Below are 25,391 nucleotides of genomic sequence, written 5' to 3' on the forward strand. Positions count from 1 at the left end.
CACCCTGTCTCCCCCCACTACTGTCACCATGTCTCCCCCCACACTACCGTCACTGCCCTGTCTACACCCACTGCCACCGCCCTGTCTCCCCCACTACTGCCACTCGCCCTGCCTCACCCCACTACTCCCACCACCGTTTCCCCCACTACTTCTACCCATCCGGTCTTCCTCCACTATTGCCACCGCCCTAACTCCCCCCCTACTACTACCCACCTTGTCTCCCCCCCACTACTGCCACCGCCCTGTCTCCTTCACTACTGCTTCCCGCCTTGTCTCCCCCACTACTACCAACCCTGTCCCCCCCACTACTGCTACCCACCCTGTCACCCCCACTACTGCCACAACTCTCCTTAAACTACTGCCACCACCCTCTCTCCCCCCACTACTGCAATTCTGCCTGACTCTCCCCCACTACTGCCATCGTCCTGTCTCCCCCACTACTGCTAACAAAATGTGATTTGTGCGTAGAACATTTCCCACACTCAGAGCAAGAAAATGTCTTCTCACCTGTGTGACTTCGCTGATGTGTAACAAGTTGTGATTTCCGGGCAAAACATTTCCCACACTTAGAACATGAAAATGGATTCACACCTGTGTGATTTCTCTGATGTCTAAGAAGATCTGATTTGTGTGCAAAACATTTCCCACACTCAGAACATGGAAATGGCTTCTCACCTGTGTGACTTCTCTGATGTATAACAAGATGTGATTTCCGTGCAAAACATTTCCCACACTCAGAGCAAGAAAATGGCTTCTCACCTGTGTGACTTCTCTGATGTATAACAAGATACGATTTGTGTGCAAAACATTTCCCACACTCAGAGCAAGAAAATGGCTTCTCACCTGTGTGACTTCTGTGATGTATAACAAGAATTGATTGCCGTGCAAAACATTTCCCACACTTAGAACATGGAAATGGCTTCTCACCTGTGTGACTTCTCTGATGTCTAAGAAGATCTGATTTCTGTGCAAAACATTTCCCACACTCAGAACATGGAAATGTCTTCTCACCTGTGTGACTTCGCTGATGTGTAACAAGTTGGGATTTCCGGGTAAAACATATCCCACACTCAGAGCAAGAAAATGGCTTCTCACCTGTGTGACTTATGTGATGTATAACAAGAAGTGATTGTCGTGCAAAACATATCCCACACTCAGAGCAAGAAAATGGCTTCTCACCTGTGTGACTTCTCTGATGTGTAACAAGATCTGATTTCCGTGCAAAACATTTCCCACACTCAGAGCAAGAAAATGGCTTCTCACCTGTGTGATTTCTCTGATGTATAACAAAATGTGATTTGTGCGTAAAACATTTCCCACACTCAGAACATATCAGTGGCCTTTCACCTACCTTACCTGTCTGTGGGTTAACAGGCTTTGTGTTCTGTGTAAAACATTTGGCATCTATAGAACACGGAAACACTGTATCTACTGTCAGAGCTGTAACAGATGCACCAATATCAGAGTGATCAGGAGAACATTTCCCAGGATCAGAGGGATCAGCTGATAGAGCTGGATGTATAATTGGGGTAATGGGGTTATCTCCTGGAGAATCCTGTCTACTGTCATTATCTTTTATGTCACAATCCGGGGATAACATTAGATGTCCTTCTGAGATATTCCTGCTTGTGTGTCCATCTGCTGGAAATAAAATACATTATGGAAATGTGACATTTTCTGTAACAATATTAATCTTGTAAACAATAGGAGAAGACGACTCTCTGGGATACTTAATTGTAAATGTGTGTGTATAATAAAACATAACTTTTAATGAAGGCTTTACAATATTGTGTCTCAGACTATCATTGTGTCCATCCTCCTGAGAACACTCACAATAACAAATGTAATATTATAATAAGACTTAGATATATCTCTCTCTTGTACTGGTAACTAACCATGAAGTATAAATGGAGATGTAGTCACTCACCAAGTCCTATGTCAGCACCAATGTAAAACAATGGATGGGGAACATATCATATGAATTGGACATTCTAGATAACATCAGTCATATGAGCTGATGGATCAGAGAAATGTCTCCTAACGTTACTCCTGGAAGCATTGGTAAGGTAGCATTCCTTTATGTGTGTGCTCATATGCTGGTAAGCCTGTACATGTGTTACTCACCCTTATATAAGGAATATTGCTACAGCAGAGCAGGTGTGAAACAAGGTACTTTATATGCAATACACCATATAATACACTGCAATCATCATCTGCTAGGTTATAATGCACTCTTACACCCCCATCATCAGTGTTTTACCTCTATATTCTCAATAGTAATAAGGATGATGTGTGTACAGTAAGTATGATACAGAGAATTACATGTCAGAATCTATACAGCTGCCGCCATACTTCTGCTTCTCATACGTGTGCTACTGGCAGCAGTGAACATCTGAGTGAGAGTGCAGGGAAGACAGCAGAGTCTGATGAGAAAGAGATTGGATCTGCCTTTGCAGGGATGTACCACACCCGCCACCCCTGTGAGTATATAAAATAATAAATAAGAGGGGCCTGAGTCCATCCAGATGTGCTTTCTGGAGCTTTCCTCACTAAGTGGCTTCTTATCTACCCTATCTGATAGCTCTCAACTGCCACTGGGACCAAGACCCAATCTAATAAGTCCCCCACTCCTCCTGCCCTAAAGTTGCTTGCTCCGCTCACTCCAGGCACTGTTCATTGCCACAGCCTAGTGACGCAGCTTAAGCCACGGGCTGTATTCTGGGGCTTAGTGCTCCCAGTCTTTCCTGCACGCTCTGGACACCTGACTTGGAAGCCCCTTTGGCTCAGGCGGGAGGCACTTACCCTCCCGCTCACACAGGTGCGCAACTCCCGCTACTGCTGGGGACAGAACGGGATGCCCACAGTCACCGGAGCACATGGTTGATATTGGAAAGTGAGGTGGCTGCCATTTTGCATCCTGGTTCCCGGCCATCACATGCTTTGCCTTCTGCCTTCAATAAGGTGTAAAATTGATATAAGCTGCTAAATAAGTGTCTTGACGGCTGGACCGGGGTCACTACACTAAATTGAAGCATTTGCCTGGAGGTGAAACTACCTTCTATTCATATGGTACCACTATCATCTACTTCCTCTCAGTCTACATGCAGAGCCCAGTATCAAGTATCGTCTGAGTACACTCTGATTACAACCTCACAGTAAATTATTTTGTGGATTTATTCACTGAATATATTTTGCCCTTTGTGTCTCTCGTTGCTGAGTACTTCACATCTGTGATCACGCTGACCTCTAGTGGAATTTCTTGGTCATTACTGTGTTGAGTTGCATTACATCATGTTTACTTGAAATTTTGGCTCAGATACCCCCGTCACCCCGACTAAGAATGTCATTTTGAACTGAGTCATCTTGATGTAACCTCCTGACAGCGTACTACTGCTCCTTTTATTTACAGATTGTTTGTATTTTCCTATCTCTGAGAGGTCCATCTCTTTGTAGCCAGCTTACCATGCCTCCAAAAAAGGTTAAAAGGTTACCAAATTGGCCCCACCTGTTCATCTCTTTGGTACCTCGAATTCAGGTGGTCCTTCTGAGACCGCTACAACATCATCTGCTTCTTCTTGTCAGACGCACAGCCCAGCTGTAATGGCTGAAGATGTCTTAAGACACTCTAGATGGTCCTGTTACTCTACGCTCTACATTCTATATTATCTGCATTTAAGGACTGAACTAACCTCAGAACTTAATATTCAAGCTTTGAGGTCCGATATCAGTGAGATTGGCACTCGTACAGACTAAGATGAAAGAGATTGTTGTGTCTCACAATGATCTGATTTCAGCACATGACAACCTTCAGGAAGACCCGGTCTCTATTTGTGATAGTCATTGATTTAGAAGACAGGTCTCGGAAAAATAATATCTGAATAATGGACGTTACGGATTCTGTTACAAATGCTGAGCTTTATGATTATGCCACGGTCCTCTTTTCAGAAACTTTCGCCGAAGGCTTCTGCCGCGGACCTTCTTATTGATAGGATCCATAAACTCCCAAAGACCAAACAGGCCCCTATCCAAGCACCAAGGGACACTCTGCTCAGGGTCCACTTTTTCCCATATTAAAGAACGCATTCTACAGGCTGTTTCGTCTTCCTCATCCACAGCTGAGTGCCTGGATATTCTGCAGATATTTCCAGATATTTCTCCTGCGACGCTGGCCCAAAGGCGTCTATTCCACCCAAGGAAATGTGCAATACAAATGGGGCTTTCCTACTAACCTTATTGTAATGTGAAACGGCGCCTTCACAGTGATACCTTGCCCCGAGGATGGCCCTGCTATTCTGAAAAAGTGGGACATTCCTGTAGACAGTCTTTCATGACACTTTACCTAAACCAATCCCAGAGGAGTTGTCTTCCGTCTCGAAGTAATATGCTAAAGGAGTAAGACTGGTAGAAACACTCAGAGTCTGTTTCCTACTGTAACATGTGCCAACTTGGACTAAGTTACTGGGCATGGATCTATTTTTAGGACAGATTTACTTGCTCTTGTTATGGGTATAAAATGTATCTTTTTATCTTTATTTCCTGTGCTATATAATTGCTATATGGTATATGGTCCGACATTGTTTCCACCATTACATTTCATAGTACCTTTCTAGAATGTTTGGGTGTTCAGGTAAAGCATGACTGATTCGTCTAACATCCTGTTGCCCTTATAACGGTGTTGGTAGAACCTACATTGGATATCAGGCCATGTTCTTGGACTTTACCTCCTTTGGACACATTGGTTACATTGAGATTTGATATTTCTTTGTACAATTGTTACTATGATGACTAGATTTTGCCCTCTCGTATGGCTACTTGGGGTAGTCGGTGGGTTTCCCTTTTAGGCACGACCGCCACCTTTTTCTACCTTTCTGTCACGGTACCCCAGTGACGGAATCTCTAGCTCCTTTATGGACACAATTTCTGTTTATCTCCCATTTTTGCTCCCTATTTTATTTTTTCTGTGATTTGATAGATTTGAAGTATGCACACGCCCTACAGACTCTATTGGACTTTACACAGATGATCCTAGATGTTTCATACCATGATCTGATCTCTCTCTATCATGGTGAAGTTTTAAGTCTTAATGTAAAAGGTCCTCATTCTCCCCGTAAGAGACGTCTTGCATTAACATATTTCGCTGACCAGAAGGTGGCGGTGGTAGCCATTCAGGAATCACATGTTCCATTGCACTCTCCCCCTCAGTTTACCAATAACTACCCAGCATGCTCTATCTCCTGTGGTGTAGCCATCCTTTCTAATAGATCCTGCCCCTTTCACCTGGACAGAGAGTGGGTGGATTGCAATGGTAGATATTGGATTCTAGTTGGAAAAATTCATTATAAATATGTCACCCTCACTTCTCTCTATGCCCCTAATGCCAGACAGCCCGGATTACTTAGAGAGAGAAGGACGTCATCCAAGTGCCAGGGGACAGGTAATCAGCAGGCAATGTGCAGAATTCTGAATATGAGGGGAGAGCAGGAGAATAATAGGGGCTGATGGCTGCTGATATATGAGATATACCAGAGAGTCTGGGGAGGAGACTGGTCAGATCTCTGGGCTGGTAACACACAGTGACATGATGTGAGGAGGAGAGCAGGAGTATAATAGGGGCTGATGGCTCCTGATGTATGAGATACACGAGAGAGTCTGGGGAGGAGACTGGTCAGATCTCTGGGCTGGTAACACACAGCGACATGATGTGAGGAGGAGAGCAGGAGTATAATAGGGGCTGATGGCTCCTGATGTATGAGATACACCAGAGAGTGTGGGGAGGAGACTGGTCAGATCTCTGGGCTGGTAACACACAGTGACATGATGTGAGGGGGAGAGCAGGAGTATAATAGGGGCTGATGTCTCCTGACTCCCTCACTGGCAAAATATATATTCCTCATTAGTTTGTACCGCCAGAGGAGGGTGTAGGATAACAGACTGCTGTAGTGACTGAGCACGGAGAATATGTGATTCTTTTCTGTAATAAGTGTTTATTACTTACCTGTGCTGATATCTATAGGGATCTCCTCTTCCTTACACTGCTGATCACCCCTCACATACGTCTCTTCTTCTCCCTCTATATCTTCTGCCTTTATATCAGTCACATACGTCTCTTCTTCTCCCTCTATATCTTCTGCCTTTATATCAGTCACAAACGTCTCTTCTTCTCCCTCTGTATCTTCTATCTTAATGTCAGTGAGACATTCATCCTAAATAGCCCACAAAACAACATACATTAATAATAGTATATTAATAGTATAATAGTGTATAAGACACACACAGCTCCTCTACAGATCATATAGTATGGTCACTTTGGTAAATGGGTGAGACCCTAAATCCCACCTACCTGATCCTCCTGTGGGATCCTGTGATTCTCCTCTGTACAATACTAGGAATAAAGAGGACGGGGACATCTCTCTGGGGTATCTCTGTTACTGGGCCCATCTGTAGGAGACACACAGAGACTGAGTACAGTGTATATATGTGATTATCAGGTTATGTGTGTATATAGGGACCCCCATACCTGCTCTCCCCTGTACAATACATGACAGTCTCCTCTTACCCAGTGATGTGAGGGGCTGGTGATTCTCCATCATCACGTCCTTGTACAGACCCCTGTGTTCCTCTATATAATCCTCCTCCTGCATGGAGACATAGACAGTGACATCCTGACACCTTAAAGGAACCTGACACACACAGTGATACAGTCCTCACCCAGATACATCCCCTGGTGTTACTGTATAATGCCCCATTCCCAGCAGTCACCTCTCCAGTCATCACCCAGACACACCCCCTGGTGTTACTGTATAATGCCCCATTCCCATCAGTCACCTCTCCAGTCATGACCCAGACAAGTCCCCTGGTGTTACTGTATAATGTCCTATTCCCAGCAGTCAACTCTCCAGTCATCATCCAGACACGTCCCCTGGTGTTAATGTATAATGTCCCAATTCCAGCAGTCACCTCTCCAGTCATCACCCAGACATATTCCCTTATGTTACTGTATAATGTCCCATTCCCAGCAGTCACCTCTCCAGTCGTCACCCAGAAACGTCCCCTGATGTTACTGTATAATGCCCCATTCCCAGCAGTCACCTCTCCAGTCATCACCCAGACACGTCCCCTGGTGTTACTGTATAATGTCCTATTCCCAGCAGTCACCTCTCCAGTCATCACCCAGACACATACCCCGGTGTTACTGTATAATGTCCCATTCCCAGCAGTCACCTCTCCAGTCATCACCCAGACACATCCCCTGGTGTTACTGTATAATGTTTCATTCCCAGCAGTCACCTCTCCAGCCATCGCCCAGACACGTCCCCTGATGTTACTGTATAATGTCCCATTCCCAGCAGTCACCTCTCCAGTCATCACCCAGACACATCCCCTGGTGTTACTGTATAATGTCCCATTCCCAGCAGTCACCTCTCCAGTCATCACCCAGACACATCCCTTGGTGATACTGTATAATGTCCCATTCCCAGCAGTCACCTCTCCAGTCATCACCCAGACACATCCTCTGGTGTTACTGTATAATGTCCCATTCCCAGCAGTCACCTCTCCAGTCATCAACCAGACACATCCACTGGTGTTACTGTATAATGTCCCATTCCCAGCAGTCACCTCTCCAGTCAACCCCCAGACACATCCCCTGGTGTTACTTTATAATGTCCCATTCCCAGCAGTCACCTCTCCAGTCATCACCCAGACACATCCCCTGGTGTTACTGTATAATGTCCCATTCCCAGCAGTCACCTCTCCAGTCAGCAGCTGAATGATCTTATTGGTGAGTTCCAGGATCTTCTGGTCATTGTGTCTCTCATGTATCAGTGAGTGAGGTGGAGGCACCGTGATGGGGCTCTGGGACACGCTCAGTCCTCCTGACACAATAGGATGGCTGCTGGGTGTCTCACACTCACCAGAGGTCTTCTTCACACCTCTGTGAAATGGGGGAGACATAAATATCACTGTAAATATGCCCAGATCCTCTCACCTCCCCAGTTATGTCCCTGTATTATTACTATAGGATTTTGGTACTTACCAGATAAATCCTTTTCTTTGAAACCACAGGGAGCACTGGAGTACTCTTGGGATATGGATGGTGCGATAGCAGGGATAGGCACATTTAAAAAAATGTAATGTGTTACCCTCCTTCCCCTTCCATACTCCCAAGATGCATAGTGTTTTTTTGCTGAGCCAAATAGGAGCGACAGAGGATGAACACTGGAGAATTACATATAACATTATAACATAATGGACAACTAGAGAGGTAACACGACAATAGATAACAATCACCTTAACATTTGAACAAGTCGGTGAAAATGTGTTACCATAAGAACTATTGAACTTACCACCAGCCAGGAGAAACTGCTCTGGGTGGGTGTCCAGTGCCACCTGTGGATGTAAAGAAAAGGATTTATCTGGTAAGTACCAAAATCTTGTTTTCTTTGTCATCCACTAGGGGTCACTGGAGTACTCTTGGGACATACCAAAGTTTCCACCATGGACGGGAGAGCTGTTTGGCACCTGTAACACTAGACGGCCAAAGCTAGCAGCTGATGCCGCAGAATTATCAAACTTGTAAAAGCGCACAAACGTGTGCACTGATGGCCATGTAACTGCACAGCAAGGTTGTGTCATAGAAGCTCCACGACCTGCTGCCCCTGACGTTCCCAAAGAACGCGTGGAATGTGCTGAAACAGATGCAGTCGGTGTTAGACTAGCATGAATGTGCACCTGATGAATGCTCAGGTTAATCTATCTGGCCAAGGTCTGTTTGGAAGCTGGCCAACCTATCTTGACTGCATGATAGAGAACAAACAAAGTATCCGTTTTATGTACTGTTGATGTTCAGGCTACATAAACGCGGAGTGTGCGTACCACATCCAAAGTAGCTGGAGTACCTGAATCTTCTGAAAAACAGGAACTTGATGTGAAAGAAGATACTACCTGTGGTAGAAAAGTGAGATTTGTCCAAAGTTCCGCTCTGTCAGTATGAAATACCAGATACGGTGGCTTGCATGACAAGGCACCCAATTGTGCAACACGCCTTGACAAAGCTAAGGTTAAGAGAAACACAGTTTTCCAAGTTATAAACTTAACATCCACGTGTTGCAAGGGGTCTGGGACTCAGGGTCGACAGCACAAAGGTCGACACCAATTGGTCGACACACATTAGGTCGACAGGGTCAAAAGGTCGACAGGAACAAGGTCGACATGAAAAAAGGTCGACATGAGTTTTTTATGTTTTTTTGGTGTCGTTTTCTTCGTAGAGTGACCAGGAACCCGAATTAGTGCACCGCGTCCCCTCGCATGGCTCGCTTCGCTCACCATGCTTCGGGCATGGTGCCTTCGCTCCGCTACCGCTTCGCTCGGCACACTTTACCGTTCCAATCGTAGTCCACGTGGATCGTTAAGTATGAAAAGGTTCAAAAAAAGAAAAAAATCATGAAAAACTCATGTCGACCTTTTTCCATGTCGACCTTGTTTCTGTCGACCTTTTGACCCGGTCGACCTTTTGACCCTGTCGACCTAATGTGTGTCGACCAAATGGTGTCGACCTTTGTGCTGTCGACCTGGAGTCCGGATACCGTTGCAAGGGTTCAAAACTTGACTGCAAAAACATGCTAAACTAGATTCAAGTCCCATGGAGCTGTAGGTGGAATGAATGGAGGTTGAACTCTAAGGACACCTTGCAGCAAATTTTAAACTGTTGGCAAAAGAGCCAAACGCCTTTGAAAGAAAACTGACAATGCAGAGACCTGCACCGTTAGTGTCGCTAAACGTAATCCTCCATCTAACCCCGTCTGTAAAAAGAGCAAAATAGACGTTATGGTAAGAACTTGCCGTTGATAACTTGATTTCTCCTATGTCCACAGGTATCCACAGGATAACATTGGGATATGCCGGGGCGACAGTGGAAATGGCACCAAGCGGTCACGAGCTTTCTGGCCACCCAGGATGCATTGGGGCTTCTCTATATAATCCCGCCACAAATCACTCAGTCAAATCAGTTCTTTCCACAGCAATTAGGCAGGAGCATCAGGTAGAAACCTATTCAGGCAATAAGAACACACATGCACACCCTTCCACCTTCCATGCAAGAGGGAAGAGGTTTAGTGATTGTCAAGATCCTCAAATCAGGTGCGTCAGGGTGGGACCCCTGTGGATACCTGTGGACATAGGAGAAATCACGTTATCAACGGTAAGTTCTTACCATAACGTCTATTTCTCCGGCTGGGTCCACAAGTTATCCACAGGATAACATTGGGATTCCCAAAGCCAGTTTTAGTGGCGGGGACGCTCCCGATTACACAGGAGAACCTTTCGCCCGAATTCTGCGTCATGAGAGGCAAAAGTATTCAAGGCATAATGTGTAATGAATGTGTTAATGGATGACCATATGGCTGCCTTACAAATCTGTTCTGCTGAAGCACCATGTTGTGCTGCCCATGAAGGACCTACCTTACGTGTAGAGTGCGCAGAGACATTAGCCGGAGTAGGGAGATCAGCACGAGAATAACCTTCTGAAATTGTCATTCGGAGCCATCTTGCCAGCGTCTGTTTACTAGCAGGCCATCCTCTTCTATGAAATCCGTAGAGGATGAAGAGAGAATCTGTTTTTCTGATGGCACTAGTACGATCTATGTAGATTCTTAATGCTCGGACCACGTCCAGCGATGCTTCTCCCGCAGACAGTTCTACCTGAAACTTGCAGTTCTACCTGAAACTAGACGGCCAAAGCTAGAAGCTGATGCCGCAGAATTATCAAACTTGTAAAAGCGCACAAATGTGTTCACTGATGACTATGTAGCCGCACGGCAAGGTTGTGTCATAGAAGCTCCACGACCTGCTGCCCCTGACGTTCCCAAAGAACGCGTGGAATGTGCTGAAACAGATGCAGTCGGTGTTAGACTAGCATGAATGTGCACCTGATGAATGCTCAGGTTAATCTATCTGGCCAAGGTCTGTTTGGAAGCTGCCCAACCTATCTTGACTGCATGATAGAGAACAAACAAAGTATCCGTTTTATGTACTGTTGATATTCAGGCTACATAAACGCGGAGTGTGCGTACCACATCCAAAGTAGCCGGAGTTCCTGAATCTTCTGAAAAACAGGAACTGTGATTGGTTGATTGATGTGAGAGAAGATACTACCTGTGGTAGAAAAGTGAGATTTTTCCAAAGTTCTGCTCTGTCAGTATGAAATACCAGATACGGTGGCTTGCATGACAAGGCACCCAATTGTGCAACACGCCTTGACAAAGCTAAGGTTAAGAGAAACACAGTTTTCCAAGTTATAAACTTAACATCCACGTGTTGCAAGGGTTCAAAACTTGACTGCAAAAACATGCTAAACTAGATTCAAGTCCCATGGAGCTGTAGGTGGAATGAATGGAGGTTGAACTCTAAGGACACCTTGCAGCAAATTTTAAACTGTTGGCAAAAGAGCCAAACGCCTTTGAAAGAAAACTGACAATGCAGAGACCTGCACCGTTAGTGTCGCTAAACGTAATCCTCCATCTAACCCCGTCTGTAAAAAGAGCAAAATAGACGTTATGGTAAGAACTTGCCGTTGATAACTTGATTTCTCCTATGTCCACAGGTATCCACAGGATAACATTGGGATATGCCGGGGCGACAGCGGAAATGGCACCAAGCGGTCACGAGCTTTCTGGCCACCCAGGATGCATTGGGGCTTCTCTATATAATCCCGCCACAAATCACTCAGTCAAATCAGTTCTTTCCACAGCAATTAGGCAGGAGCATCAGGTAGAAACCTATTCAGGCAATAAGAACACACATGCACACCCTTCCACCTTCCATGCAAGAGGGAAGAGGTTTAGTGATTGTCAAGATCCTCAAATCAGGTGCGTCAGGGTGGGACCCCTGTGGATACCTGTGGACATAGGAGAAATCACGTTATCAACGGTAAGTTCTTACCATAACGTCTATTTCTCCGGCTGGGTCCACAAGTTATCCACAGGATAACATTGGGATTCCCAAAGCCAGTTTTAGTGGCGGGGACGCTCTCGATTACACAGGAGAACCTTTCGCCCGAATTCTGCGTCATGAGAGGCAAAAGTATCCAAGGCATAATGTGTGATGAATGTGTTAATGGATGACCATATGGCTGCCTTACAAATCTGTTCTGCTGAAGCACCATGTTGTGCGGCCCATGAAGGACCTACCTTACGTGTAGAGTGCGCAGAGACATTAGCCGGAGTAGGGAGATCAGCACGAGAATAACCTTCTGAAATTGTCATTCGGAGCCATCTTGCCAGCGTCTGTTTACTAGCAGGCCATCCTCTTCTATGAAATCCGTAGAGGATGAAGAGAGAATCTGTTTTTCTGATGGCACTAGTACGATCTACGTAGATTCTTAATGCTCGTACCACGTCCAGCGATGCTTCTCCCGCAGACAGTTCTACCTGAAATGCTGGGACTACAATCTCTTCGTTAAGGTGAAACTTTGAAACACCTTCGGAAGATAACCAGATCTAGTTCTGAGAACTGCATTATCTGGAAAAAAATTTAGGAATGGAGACTTGCACGACAGTGCTCCTAAATCTGACACTCTTCTAGCTGACGCCATTTCCAGTAGAAAGAGCACTTTAGCCGTTAACCATTTAAGATCTGCTCTCTTAAGTGGTTCAAACGGAGGTCATTGAAGGATTTTAAGAACCAGATTCAAATCCCAGGGAGCTGCAGGAGGAACAAATGAAGGTTGAATGTGTACAACTGCCAGAAAGAAAGTACGCACATCCTGTAAGTCAGGAATCTTTCTCTGAAACCATACAGTTAATGCTGATACTTGAACTCTCAAAGAAGCAACTTTCAAACCCTTATCCAATCCTGCTTGAAGAAAATCCCAAATCCAGGATACTTTAAAAGATTTTGGATTCAAACTTTTTTTTTACTACACCAATGAATATAGTCTTGCCATATTCGATGATAAATACGAGCTGAAGAAGGCTTTCTTGCTCTAAGCATAGTCTGGATTACTTGTTTTGAAAACCCTCTAGCTTCTAGGATAGAGGTTTCAACAGCCATGCCGTCAAAGACAGACGATCCAGATGACTGTGATAACAAGGACCCTGCATTAGCAGATCTGGACGTTGAGGGAGCAGCATTGGTGCTTCCATGGACATCCTTAGTAGATCTGTGTACCAATGCCTTCTTGGCCAAGATGGAGCTATCAGAATTATCGCTCCCTTTGCTTGCTTTATTTTCCTCACTACTCTGGGTAACAGAGAGATTGGACGGAACAGATATGCCAGATGAAATTTCCATTTTACTGACAGTGCGTCTACGAGGATTGCTCCGGGATCCTTTGTTTTTGATCCGTATATCGGAACTTTGTTGTTTAGATGAGACGCCATGAGATCTATCTCTGGCAACCCCCATCTGTTTACTATGGTCTGAAACACTTCTGGGTGTAATGCCCATTCGGTTTCCTGAATGGTTGTCGACTGAGAAAATCCGCTTCCCAGTTCAGCACTCCTGGAACAAACACTGCTGACAATGCTGGGAGATGGAGTTCTGCACACCTTAGTATGTGAGTTACTTCCTCCGTCAATCTTTTGCTGTGAGTTCCTCCCTGATGATTGAGGTACGCTACCGCTGTAGCATTGTCTGAGCGGATCTGGACTGGTCTTCCTTGCAGACTGTCCTTTGCCTGAACTAGAGCCATGTATATGGCCCTTATTTCCAACAGATTTATTGGCAGGCGACTTTCCCTTATGGTCCATTTTCCCTGGAACCAGAGGCTTTCGAGCACCGCTCCCCGGCCCTGAAGACTGGCATCTGTTGTCAGGACTTGCCATTCTTTTATCCAAAAGGGTCTTCCCTTGTTTAAATGGTCCCTCTGTAGCCACCAAGTTAGAGACCTTTTTACATTTACCGGAAACTTTATCATCTGTTTTTTTATTGTCAGATGATTTCTGTTCCATTTGGTCAGAATAAGGTGCTGTAGTGGTCTGGAGTGGAATTGCGCATATTCCACCATGTCGAAGGTTGATACCATCAGACCCAACAGTCGCATTGCTGCATGGACTGACATTGTCTGAGTGTACAACGCCTCCTGAGTCATGACCTGCACCGTGGCTATCTTTTTCTCTGGTAAGAAAATTCTCTGTAGACCTGAATCCAATATGGCCCCCAAATGAACCATCCGCTGTGACGGATTCAGAGACGACTTTTCCCAATTTATGAGCCACCCGTGTCTCTGTAGACAAACTACTGTCTGTTGAAGATGGCTCAAAAGTAATTCCTGTGAATGTGCTAGGATTAAAAGGTCGTCGAGGTATGGAAATATTCTTATCCCCTGCTTGCGGAGATAAGCTGCCATCACCACCACAATTTTAATAAACACCCTGGGTGCTGTTGCTAGCCCGAAGGGCAAGGCTTGGAACTGAAAATGTTGCTGGAGGATGGCAAACCTGAGGTAACACTGATGAGACCTTGCTATAGGCACATGTAGGCAAGCATCCTGTATATCCAGAGATACCATGTAATCTCCCGGTTCCATAGCCAACACTATGGAGCGTAATGTCTCCATGTGGGACCTTGGAATCCAAATGTATTTGTTTAACATTTTGAGATTGAGAATTGGTCGAAATTACCCATTTGGCTTCTGAATCAAAAATAGTTTGGAGTAAAAACCCCGTCCCCGTTGTGATGGGGGTACAGGGATAATCACACAAAACTGAAGCAATTTCTGCACTGCTTCTTGCAGGGCATTGGCCTTCGACTCTATACGAGACGAGCTGATGCAAAAAAAAACCTTTGATGAGGTTGCCTCCTGTACGGGAAACCATAACCGAGAGATACCACCTTCTGCACCCAAGCATCTGTTGTCGACTGTTGCCATATGTGTGCAAAATGAAGGAGTCGGCCCCCAACCCTGGAATCCTACAGGCGGAGGCCCGTCTCTTCAGGCTGATGGCTTCTGTTCAGGCTTGGAAGCTGGCTTTCTACTAGCCCATTGCTTCCTACCATTGGCTGATCTATTGAACTGGGGTTGCTTAGACTCCTCTTTAGCTTTCGCTTTGCCTTGCCATCGAAATGGCTGAAATTTTGTACCCCTAGTCTTAGGGTTATAAGTAGGCGGAAATCTGACTTTAGATTCAGCTTCCGATTCCAGAGTATCTGACAATGGTTTGCCAAACAATATATTACCAATGAAAGGCAATGCTTCCAGAGCTTTCTTGGATTCTGCATCTGCTTTCCAAGTGCGTAGCCAAACTGCTCTACAAGCTGCTACTGTCAAGGCTGATGCTTTAGAAGCAATCGTATCTATATCAATTGCTGCTTCTTCCAAATATTGGGCAACTTGTCTTAAACGGCTTAAATGATACTCCTGCTCCCTATTAGGAGAGAGGTCATTCTCTAGTTCCTCTACCCATTCGCCCATTGCCTTTGCTATCCAGGCCGAAGCCATAGCAGGCCTTACCACCGCTCCTGAGAGAGAGACCCTTCTGTCTGTGACATCATTTAGTGAGGTAGATGACAATGGCAAAGCAGTACAGTACATGTGCATCTACTTTAGGAGGAACTTCTCTTTTTTAACAATCCGCAGCTGGAAATGGATAATAAGAATCCCATTTTTTCGGAATCTTATACTTTTTACTGGGTGTCGCCCAGGGTTCTTCCATTATCTCCGTCAGATCATCTGATGCTGGGAATTCAGTTTTAACTGATTTTGTTCATTTAAACACAGGTGCTTTAGATTTTGACACTGCTTTGGCTGATTCCTCCAAAGAAAGAATAGCCTTCATTGCATCAATAAGTTCAGCTACATCCTCTGAACTGAAACTCTGCGACTGATCATCATACGGTGTATTTGAATATACTGTATCATCATCTGTTGTATCATCTTGTGTAGTCTGCAACATAGACGTATCTGTCTTAGTCTTACCTGTCCCTTGGTTAATCGCCTGGTTACTTGTAGAGGCTACTGGAACCAAACCATAGGAAGTGAGCTGCATGTATGGGTTAATAGTGTAACCTATTCTCTGGGGTGGAACTGCAGGAGTTAATCTGTCCGCTATTGAAGACAAAGTCTGCGCGAACATACTCCATGGTGGCTCTGCTGGTTGTTGAACCAATTCTTCTTTTTTACTTTGCTGAAAAGCAAAACAGTTTGCACATAACCCCTCATAAGTGACCAACTGACCTATTTCTATTAACCCTTTCTTACAAGATAAACATGTTAAGTATGTAGGAGTGCCTGATAAATTCTCCTCGTCACTTTTGACGCTCACAGACATGGTAATATTCTGTTTATGACTACACAATTTGTGACTGAAAATCACCTATATATAAATATATAGAAGTGAGATCAATCTGACCACAACCGTGCACCTGAATTGAGGTTCAGAACAGGACTAACAACATATAAAAGTCAGCACACATACTAGCAGTCAGTCACATGTTAAAATATTAGACATTGTCATATGAGAATACAATCACCATCATAATAACTTACAAGTAAGTGGGTACAATTGTATTTCTGTTTTTAACCAGTTTTTTTCAAACATATCATGCAGAAAACAGTAATATACAGGCCTCATATGCAATATGTAACAAAAATTAACAATTCATACTAACAAGTAGAGAGCATTTTTAGTACTGTATAACCCATTTCTCCATAGAGTGGGATAGAAGGAGACTCACCACACTTCCATATCCTTCAATACGCTCCCAAGACGCTGAGTGGATTCAGACGCTACTAGTATACACTGCCGCTGTTGATGACTGATGAGAGGCACAGACGCTCTTTTGGACACAGACGCTCATTGAACGATAAGTGTATGCAGACGCTCCTGTATGCGACCGGGTCTAAGCGGAAAATCTAGTGTACACCATCGCAGCGTCTAAGCTGCGACCAAGTACCCTCGTGTTAGCGTCTGAGCCGGAAGTGAGGTCATCAGTTCATGGACGGGAGACGCACGGAAACTAGTCATGAACTTGGGGGAGGGGTGGCCAGGAGAGCGTATAACTCCCTCTGTTGACTTAAACTCTAAGGACCGCGGCCTCACTTAGTCCTGGCGCCTATGATCCCTAAAGCGTAGCGCTGTTGCACTTAAGAGTGGCGGTGCATCAACCACTGTTTGTAGTCTCCTCCAATACAGTGTAGCTGTGTCCTGACCCCTCTAGTAAGGGGAACCGATGCCCTACCTTCTCCCCATGCTCCGGCCACAGCCTGGTTACATCTCCTGGACCTGCTAGAATCATCCGACACAGGCGCCCGTTGAGATAGCACTATACCGCGAAGGTAAGCATTGTTGCGACCCAGTGGAGAGTTGTTGGAGAGACTCTATCTAGTATGCGTTTAAGACGCTGTTAAGGAAAGTCGCTCAAAGGAAAAAAAACATATTAAGACTATAAAAATGGTCCGGCTCCTGCCGCAACAAACAAAAAACTGATTTGACTGAGTCAGTGGGCGGGATTATATGGAGAAGCCCCGATGCATTCTGGGAGGCCAGAATGCTTGTGACCGTTTGGTGCCATTTCCGCTGTCGCTCCGGCATATCTCAATGTTATCCTGTGGATAACCTGTGGACCCAGCCGGAGAAAGATGTGATAACTTGAAAGAAGATGTCGGAAACATCCTAGCTTCACAACAACCTATATAAGCTTGCCAAATCCTGTGATAATGAGCTGCTGAAACTGGCTTCCTAGCACGTAACATGGTTGGTAGAACCAACTGTGGAATGCCCTCTCATCTGAGAGTGGTCTCAACAGCCACCCCATAAAATGCAGCCGCGCTAAATCGGGGTAAAGGAACGACCCCTGCTGTAGTAGGTCTGGACATAGCGGAATCAGCCAGGGATCGTCTGCGAGTAGACCATGGAGATCCGAGAACCACACTCTCTGAGGCCAACGAGGCGCCACTAGTATGGCGGTCTTGGACTCTCGTTTGATCCATTTTAGCAACTGAGGAAGCAGCGGAAACGGAAATAGATACACGAGGCTGTACCTATGGTGAGAGCATCCACTGCCACTGTCTTTGGATCTCTTGTTCTGGACACATAACTGTTATGCTATTCCCTGAAAGGGGAAACAACTACACATGTTCACATATATAAATTATCATCCAACATGAAACAGTCTGAGACAGGAGCAAGTGAACTGCCTGATGCAGAGCGTTGTAAATTGCCCTGAGTTCCAGGACACTGGTTGGCAGTAATCTTTCTTGGTCTGAACATAGACCCTGAAACTGACAATGTTGGACCACTGCTCCCCAACCTCTGAGACTTGCGTCCGTCATCAGAATTATCCAATTCCAGACTCTGAACCTTTTTCCCGCAGTGAGATTGTGTATGTGGAGCCACAAGAGTATTGATACTCTGGCCCTGGAGACAAGCGCACCATCTGATGAATTTGTAGACGAGAGCCGGATCACTATGCGAGAAGATCCAGTTGAAAAGGACATGAGTGAAATCTGCCGAACTGGAGTGTTTTGAAAGATGCCCCCATCTGTCTTACCAGTTGAATGCACAAATGCACCGAGACTGTCCGTGGTTTGAGCACTAGCAGTACTAGATGATGAATAGCATGTACTTTCTGTTGTGGCAGGTAAATGCATTGATCCACCGTAATCAGAATCATTCCTAAAACTGAATTCTTTGACACGGGACGCGACTTCATTTTTTTTTTTTAAAGTTGACAATCCAATTGTACAGAACTAGTACACAGTACAACAGTAAGGCATGTTTAAGAAGTATTTGCTGAGACGAAGCCTTGATGAGAAGGTCATCTAAGTACGGAACGATTATCACTCCCAGGGATCTGAGATGAACTATCATCACAGACATCACCTTTGTGAATATCCAAGGCGCTTGTTGTGCTGTAAACTTAAGTACGCCTGATGCGGTGGCCAAATAGGAATGTGTAAGTACGCATCCTTGAGATCCCGCAAAATCATGAATTGCTGCGGTTCTAAACCTGCAATCACTGACCGTAGGGATTCCATCTTGAATGTGTAGTAAGTGTCGTACCGATTGAACCCCTTTAGGTTCCATATCTGTGTGACTGAGCCATCCGGCTTTGGTACTACAAAAAGATTGGAATAAATAAGATTTTAAACCTACCGGTAAATCTTTTTCTTCTAGTCCGTAGAGGATGCTGGGGACTCCGTAAGGACCATGGGGTATAGACGGGCTCCGCAGGAGACATGGGCACTCAGACTTTAGATGGGTGTGAACTGGCTCCTCCCTCTATGCCCCTCCTCCAGATCTCAGTTAAAGAACTGTGCCCAGAGGAGACGGACAGTACGAGGAAAGGATTTTTGTTAATCTAAGGGTGGGACACATACCAGCCCACACCATCCACACCGTACAACATGGTATATACTAAACCAGTTAACAGTATGAAACAAAACAGCTTCAGCCAGAGACTGATCTCAACTGTAACTTAACCCTTATGTAAGCAACAACTATATACAAGCCTTGCAGAAATATGTCCGCACTTGGACGGGCGCCCAGCATCCTCTACGGACTAGGAGAAAAAGATTTACCGGTAGGTTTAAAATCTTATTTTCTCTTACGTCCTAGAGGATGCTGGGGAATCCGTAAGGACCATGGGGATTATACCAAAGCTCCAGACCGGGCGGGAGAGTGCGGATGACTCTGCAGCACCGATTGAGCAAACATGAGGTCCTCATCAGCCAGGGTATCAAACTTGTAGAATTTAGCAAAAGTGTTTGAACCCGACCAAGTAGCTGCTCGGCACAGCTGTAATGCCGAGACGCCTCGGGCAGCCGTCCAAGAAGAGCCCACCTTCCTAGTGGAATGGGCCTTAACCGAATTTGGTAACGGCAATCCTGCCGTAGAATGAGTCTGCTGAATCGTGTTACAGATCCAGCGAGCAATAGTCTGCTTAGAAGCAGGAGCGCCAACCTTGTTGGCCGCATACAGGACAAACAGTGCCTCTGTTTTCCTAACTCGAGCCGTCCTGGCTACATACATTTTTAAGGCCCTGACTACATCAAGGGACTCGGAATCCTCCAAGTCCCCCGTAGCCACAGGCACAATAGGTTGGTTCATATGGAACAACGAAACCACCTTAGGTAGAAATTGAGGACGAGTTCTCAACTCCGCTCGATGCACATGGAAAATCAGATAGGTGCTCTTGTGAGACAAAGCCGCCAATTCGGACACCCGCCTCACAGATGCCAAGGCCAACAACATGACCACTTTCCAAGTGAGAAATTTGAACTCCACCGTTTGAAGAGGTTCAAACCAGTGTGATTTAAGGAACCGTAACACCACGTTAAGGTCCCACGGTGCCACTGGGGGCACAAAAGAAGGTTGGATGTGCAGCACTCCCTTTACAAAAGTCTGGACTCCTGGGAGAGAAGCCAATTCCTTCTGAAAGAATATGGATAAGGCCGAAATCTGCACCTTAAAGGAGCCTAACTTAAGGCCCATATCCACTCCTGTCTGTAGAAAGTGGAGAAAACGCCCCAGCTGTAAATCTTCCGTAGGAGCATGCTTGGCCTCACACCAAGAAATATATTTCCTCCAGATACGGTGATAATGCCTCGCCGTTACCTCCTTCCTAGCTTTGATTAGAGTAGGGATGACTTCCCCTGGAATACCTTTCCTAGCTAGGATTTGGTGTTCAACTGCCATGCCGTCAAACGTAACCGCGGTAAGTCTTGGAACACACAGGGCCCCTGTTGCAACAGGTCCTCCCTGGGAGGAAGAGGCCACGGATCTTCTGCGATCATTTCCTTAAGATCTGAATACCAGGCCCTTCGAGGCCAATCTGGAACAATGAGTATTGTCTGCACTCTTGTTTGTCTTATGATTCTCAATATTTTTGAGATGAGTGGAAGTGGAGGGAACACATAGACACTCTTTTTGGTCTCAGTAGGTCCTTGACCATGCTCTGGAGTTCCTGTGCTTTTTCCATTAGGAGAAAAGCCTTATTTTTTCCGTGTCCAGAACCATGCCCAAAATGACAGCCGAGTTGTCGGAACCAACTGTGACTTCGGTAGATTTAGAATCCAGCCATGTTGTTGTAGTATTCTCAGGGAGAGAAACATGCTCTTTAATAACTGATCTCTCGATCTTGCCTTTATCAGGAGATCGTCCAAGTATGGGATAATTGTGACCCCCTGCTTGCGCAGGAGCACCACCATTTCTGTCAAAACCTTGGTGAAAATTCTCGGGGACGTGGAAAGCCCAAACGGCAACGTCTGAAACTGGTAATGACAATCCTGTACAGCGAAACTCAGGTACGCCTGATGAGGATATATGGGGACATGAAGGTAAGCATCCTTTATGTCTAGTGACACCATAAAATCCCCCCCTTCGAGGCTGGAGATCACCACCCGGAGAGATTCCATCTTGAATTTGAACCTTTTCAAATATAGGTTTAGGGATTTTAGATTCAGAATTGGTCTGACCGAGCCATCCAGCTTCGGGACCACAAATAGGGTTGAATAAAACCCTTTTCCCTGTTGCCCTAGGGAAACCTTGATAATCACTTGCTGTTGACACAGTTTTTGTATGGCAGCTGAAACTGTTTCCCTCTCTGGGGGAGAAGCTGGCATGGCCGATTTGAAAAATCAGTGTGGAGGCACATCTTCGAACTCCAGTTTGTAGCCTTGGGATACAATTTAGATCACCCAAGGATCCAAATCCGACTGAACCCAGACCTGGCTGAAGAGACGAAGACGTGCCCTCACCTGTGCGGACTCCCGCAGCGGAGCCCCAGTGTCATGCGGTGGATTTTGTAGAGGCCGGGGAGGATTTCTGTTCCTGGGAACTAGCTGTAGCTGGTATTCTTTTCCCCCTACCTCTACCTCAACCCTTTCTGAACTTATGTGACCGAAAGGACTGCATCTGATATTGAGGTGTTTTATTTTGCTGTGGGGAAACATAAGGCAAAAAAGAAGACTTACCCGCGGTAGCTGTGGAAACCAGGTCCGCGAGGCCCTCCCCAAATAAAACTTCACCCTTGTAAGGCAAAGCCTCCATATGTCTCTTTGAATCAGCATCACCTGTCCATTGACGGGTCCACAGGGACCTTCTAGCAGAAACTGCCATGGCATTGGGTCTTGAACAAAACAGCCCAATATCTCTCGCAGCCTCTCTCATATATAACGCTGCGTCCTTAATGTGACCCAAGGTCAACAAAATACTATCCTTATCTAAGGTGTCAATGTCAGATGACGAGTTATCTACCCACACTGCAATTGCGCTACCAACCCATGCCGACGCTACTGCAGGCCTGAATAGGGCTCCCGTATGCGCATAAATTGATCTTAAGGTAGTTTCCTGCCTGCGATCCGCAGGATCCTTTAGTGTCGCCGTGTCCGGGGACGGTAGCTCCACCTTTTTGGATAAGCGCGTCAAGGCTTTGTCCACTGTGGGCGAGGATTCCCACCATAAACTGTCCTTTGAGGGGAAAGGATACGCCATAATAATTCTCTTGGGAACCTGCAGTCTCTTATCTGGTGTTTCCCAAGCCTTTCCAAATAAAGCGTTCAGCTCATGAGATGGGGGAAACGTTACCTCAGGTTTCTTTTCCTTAAACATGCATACCCTTGTGTCAGGGACAGAGGGGTCATCTGTGATATGTAATACATCTTTTATTGCAATAATCATATATTGAATACTCTTGGCCACTCTTGGGTGCAACCTCGCATCAACATAGTCGACACTGGAGTCGGAATATGTGTCGGTATCAGTGTCTCCTATCTGGGAAAAGGGACGTTTATGGGACCCTGAAGGGTCTTGTGACACAGTCAAAGCCATGGAGTGACTCCCTGTTTTGTCCAATCTCTTATGTAATAAAGTCACATTAGCATTTAACACATTCCACATGTACAACCAATCAGGTGTCGGCTGTGCCGACGGAGACACCACCACCATCTGCTCTGCATCCTCCCTAGACGAGGCTTCCGCTTCAGACATGTTGACACACACGTACTGACACCCCCACACACACTGGGATATATGAATATGGGGACAGCCCCCCAATAAGGCCCTTTGGAGAGACAGAGAGAGAGTGTGCCAGCACACACCCAGCGCCACTAGACACTGAAAACACAGTCCCAGCCTATACAGCGCTTTTTATATATATATGATTTTCGCCAAATAAATGTGCCCCCTTTGTTTTTTGTCCCCTGTTACTTGGTTCAGCAGGGGAGAGTCTGGGAGCAGCTTCTCTGCAGCATGCTGTGGTGAAAATGGTGCTGGTTAGTGCTGGAGGATCAAGCCCCGCCCCCTCGATGGCGGGCTTCGGTCCCGCTCATTTTTTTATACTGGCGGGGGTTTTATAATATACTGCCTCCACAGTATCTAACAATGTTGCCAGTGTTATGGGAGGTAATTATTGCTGCCCAGGGCGCCCCCCCCCTGCGCCCTGCACCCTTGCTGTGCCTGTGTGTATGTGGGAGAAATGGCACGCTGCGCGGTACATCTCTGAAGAACTGAAGTCTTCTGCCGCCTTTGCTGTCTTCTTACTTCATATACTTACCCGGCTTCTATCTTCCGGCTCTCCGAGGAGGACGGCGGCGCGGCTCCGGGATGAACAGCGAGGACGACACCTGGGTTCCAACCCTCTGGAACTAATGGTGTCCAGTAGCCTAAGAAGTAGAGCCTATCAGTAAAGTAGGTCTGTTTCTCTCCCCTCAGTCCCACGATGCAGGGAGCCTGTTGCCAGCAGTGCTCCCTAAAAATAAAAAAACCTAACAAAAGTCTTTTAAGAGAAACTAGGTAGAGCTTCCCTGCAGTGCATCCAGTCTCCTCTGGGTACAGGATCTAACTGAGGTCTGGAGGAGGGGCATAGAGGGAGGAGCCAGTTCACACCCATCTAAAGTCTTAGAGTGCCCATGTCTCTTGCGGAGCCCGTCTATACCCCATGGTCCTTACAGAGTCCCCTGCATCCTCAAGGACGTAAGAGAAAAACCCTTGACCTTGTTGATGTACTGGAATCTGAACCAAAACTGCTGAATGTACGAGAGACTGAATAGCGGTCTGCAGACCTGCTCACTTGTCTGCTGACACAGGTAGACCTGTCTTGAAAAACCACATCGGTGGTAGACAGTCAAACTCATTGAAACCTTTTAAAACAAAACTGCGGATCCACCCATCTGTGATGTCTGAAACCACGCAAAGGGAAACTTCTGAAGGTGTGCTCCCACAACTGAAGAGCCTAGATGGGCTGAAAGCCCGTAATGCCACTGGATTGAGTCCTGACGACGGTTAGTGGTTTGTTGAAAACCCCGTCCCTCTGCATGGTTGGCAGGTAAACAGATCCCCCCCTCATTTACTGAGAATTCCATTTCTCCAATTCATGACCAGATAACATCAGTAGAAGGCAACGCCTATATTCCTCGTTTTGACTCTGCCTCGGCCTGTCTAGAACGCAACCACAGCAGCTATCGAGCCGCAAGCCGAGAACAAACTTGTCTGACATCCAACGAAGCCGTAACTAAATACTCAACCAATTCACAAATGTGACCGGTAAGAAATATAAGCTGATCTGAGGAAAACCCCTGTTGTAGGCCTAACCTGAGCTGTTTCGCCCATGCAACTACAGCCTTGTTAACCCAAACTCCAACTCAAACAGGTGTAAGCATCACCCCTGTTGCTGTATACATGGACTTTAGCATGGCCTCCAGCTTACTCTCCGAGGGGTCTTTAAGCGTAGCTGCACCTGGGACTGGAATAGTAAATTTTAGTGAAAGTTTAGAAACTGAAGACTCCACCGATGGCGATTTAGTTGTCATAGCCTGTGGGAAAAGATATTTATACAGAAATCGTGGTGTCTCAGAAAAGTGTTTAACTGGATTTAGCCATGCTTCTATTAAATGCTTATTAAGAGATATGAATAAGAAAAACACGCAGTCACCCATAGTCTGCTAGCAATAAAACCTCATATGTTTCAGTGCAACCTAGCAGCTGGCGTACCGCTCTAATGAGATCATCATAGCTCGGGCTATTAGTGACCTCACTATCTGACCCCTGACCCAATGCTGAGATATCAGATGTGGCATTGAATCGTCAGAATGTAATTATGAGACAAACGATGACCAGTGATCGGTCCCTGGGACCCCTCACTTTTAAAAATTGGGGTCCTACCGGTCCTTTTCTGGGTCCCATTGGAGTGAAGGTTCATATTAATCTCATTACCTATTCAAACATAAAAACACAGACTTGATTTGGACACTACGAAAGTGTAGCAGGAGGGGGGAAGTGACAAAGCTGTTGGGCTGTGTAGCATACAGACACTGCACCAGAGCTGTAACTAGACATTTTGGTTCCCTTGTGACAAAAAGTGAATTGGTGCTCCCCGCCCTACACTGCAAGGAACAGACACTGCGCGCCGCAAAGATATAGGGGCGTGGCCACATAATAGTGCCAATTCATATTACA

At 45.9% G+C, this 25,391-nt stretch overlaps 2 protein-coding genes across 2 annotated transcripts in view; both read right to left on the bottom strand.

The window, feature by feature from the left end:
• Nucleotides 1–1,657, bottom strand: part of LOC134983424 (zinc finger protein 850-like) — a 116,014-nt gene extending 114,357 nt beyond the window's left edge. Inside the window, exon 1 of the mRNA XM_063949106.1 lies at nt 387–1,657. Coding sequence (XP_063805176.1) covers nt 387–1,600 — 1,214 coding nt within the window. The 5' untranslated portion in view covers nt 1,601–1,657. The remainder of the gene's footprint in view (nt 1–386) is intronic.
• A 4,344-nt stretch (nt 1,658–6,001) lies between these two features.
• Nucleotides 6,002–25,391, bottom strand: part of LOC134983426 (oocyte zinc finger protein XlCOF29-like) — a 33,314-nt gene continuing 13,924 nt past the window's right edge. The window contains exons 3-6 of the mRNA XM_063949107.1: nt 7,750–7,933; nt 6,557–6,635; nt 6,341–6,438; nt 6,002–6,203 (exon numbers count right to left, since the gene is read on the bottom strand). Of these exons, the coding sequence (XP_063805177.1) occupies nt 6,383–6,438; nt 6,557–6,635; nt 7,750–7,933 (319 nt within the window). The 3' untranslated portion in view covers nt 6,002–6,203; nt 6,341–6,382. The remainder of the gene's footprint in view (nt 6,204–6,340; nt 6,439–6,556; nt 6,636–7,749; nt 7,934–25,391) is intronic.

This window comes from Pseudophryne corroboree, assembly GCF_028390025.1.
Source record: "Pseudophryne corroboree isolate aPseCor3 chromosome 3 unlocalized genomic scaffold, aPseCor3.hap2 SUPER_3_unloc_15, whole genome shotgun sequence".
In the NCBI taxonomy this organism is placed as follows: domain Eukaryota; kingdom Metazoa; phylum Chordata; class Amphibia; order Anura; family Myobatrachidae; genus Pseudophryne; species Pseudophryne corroboree.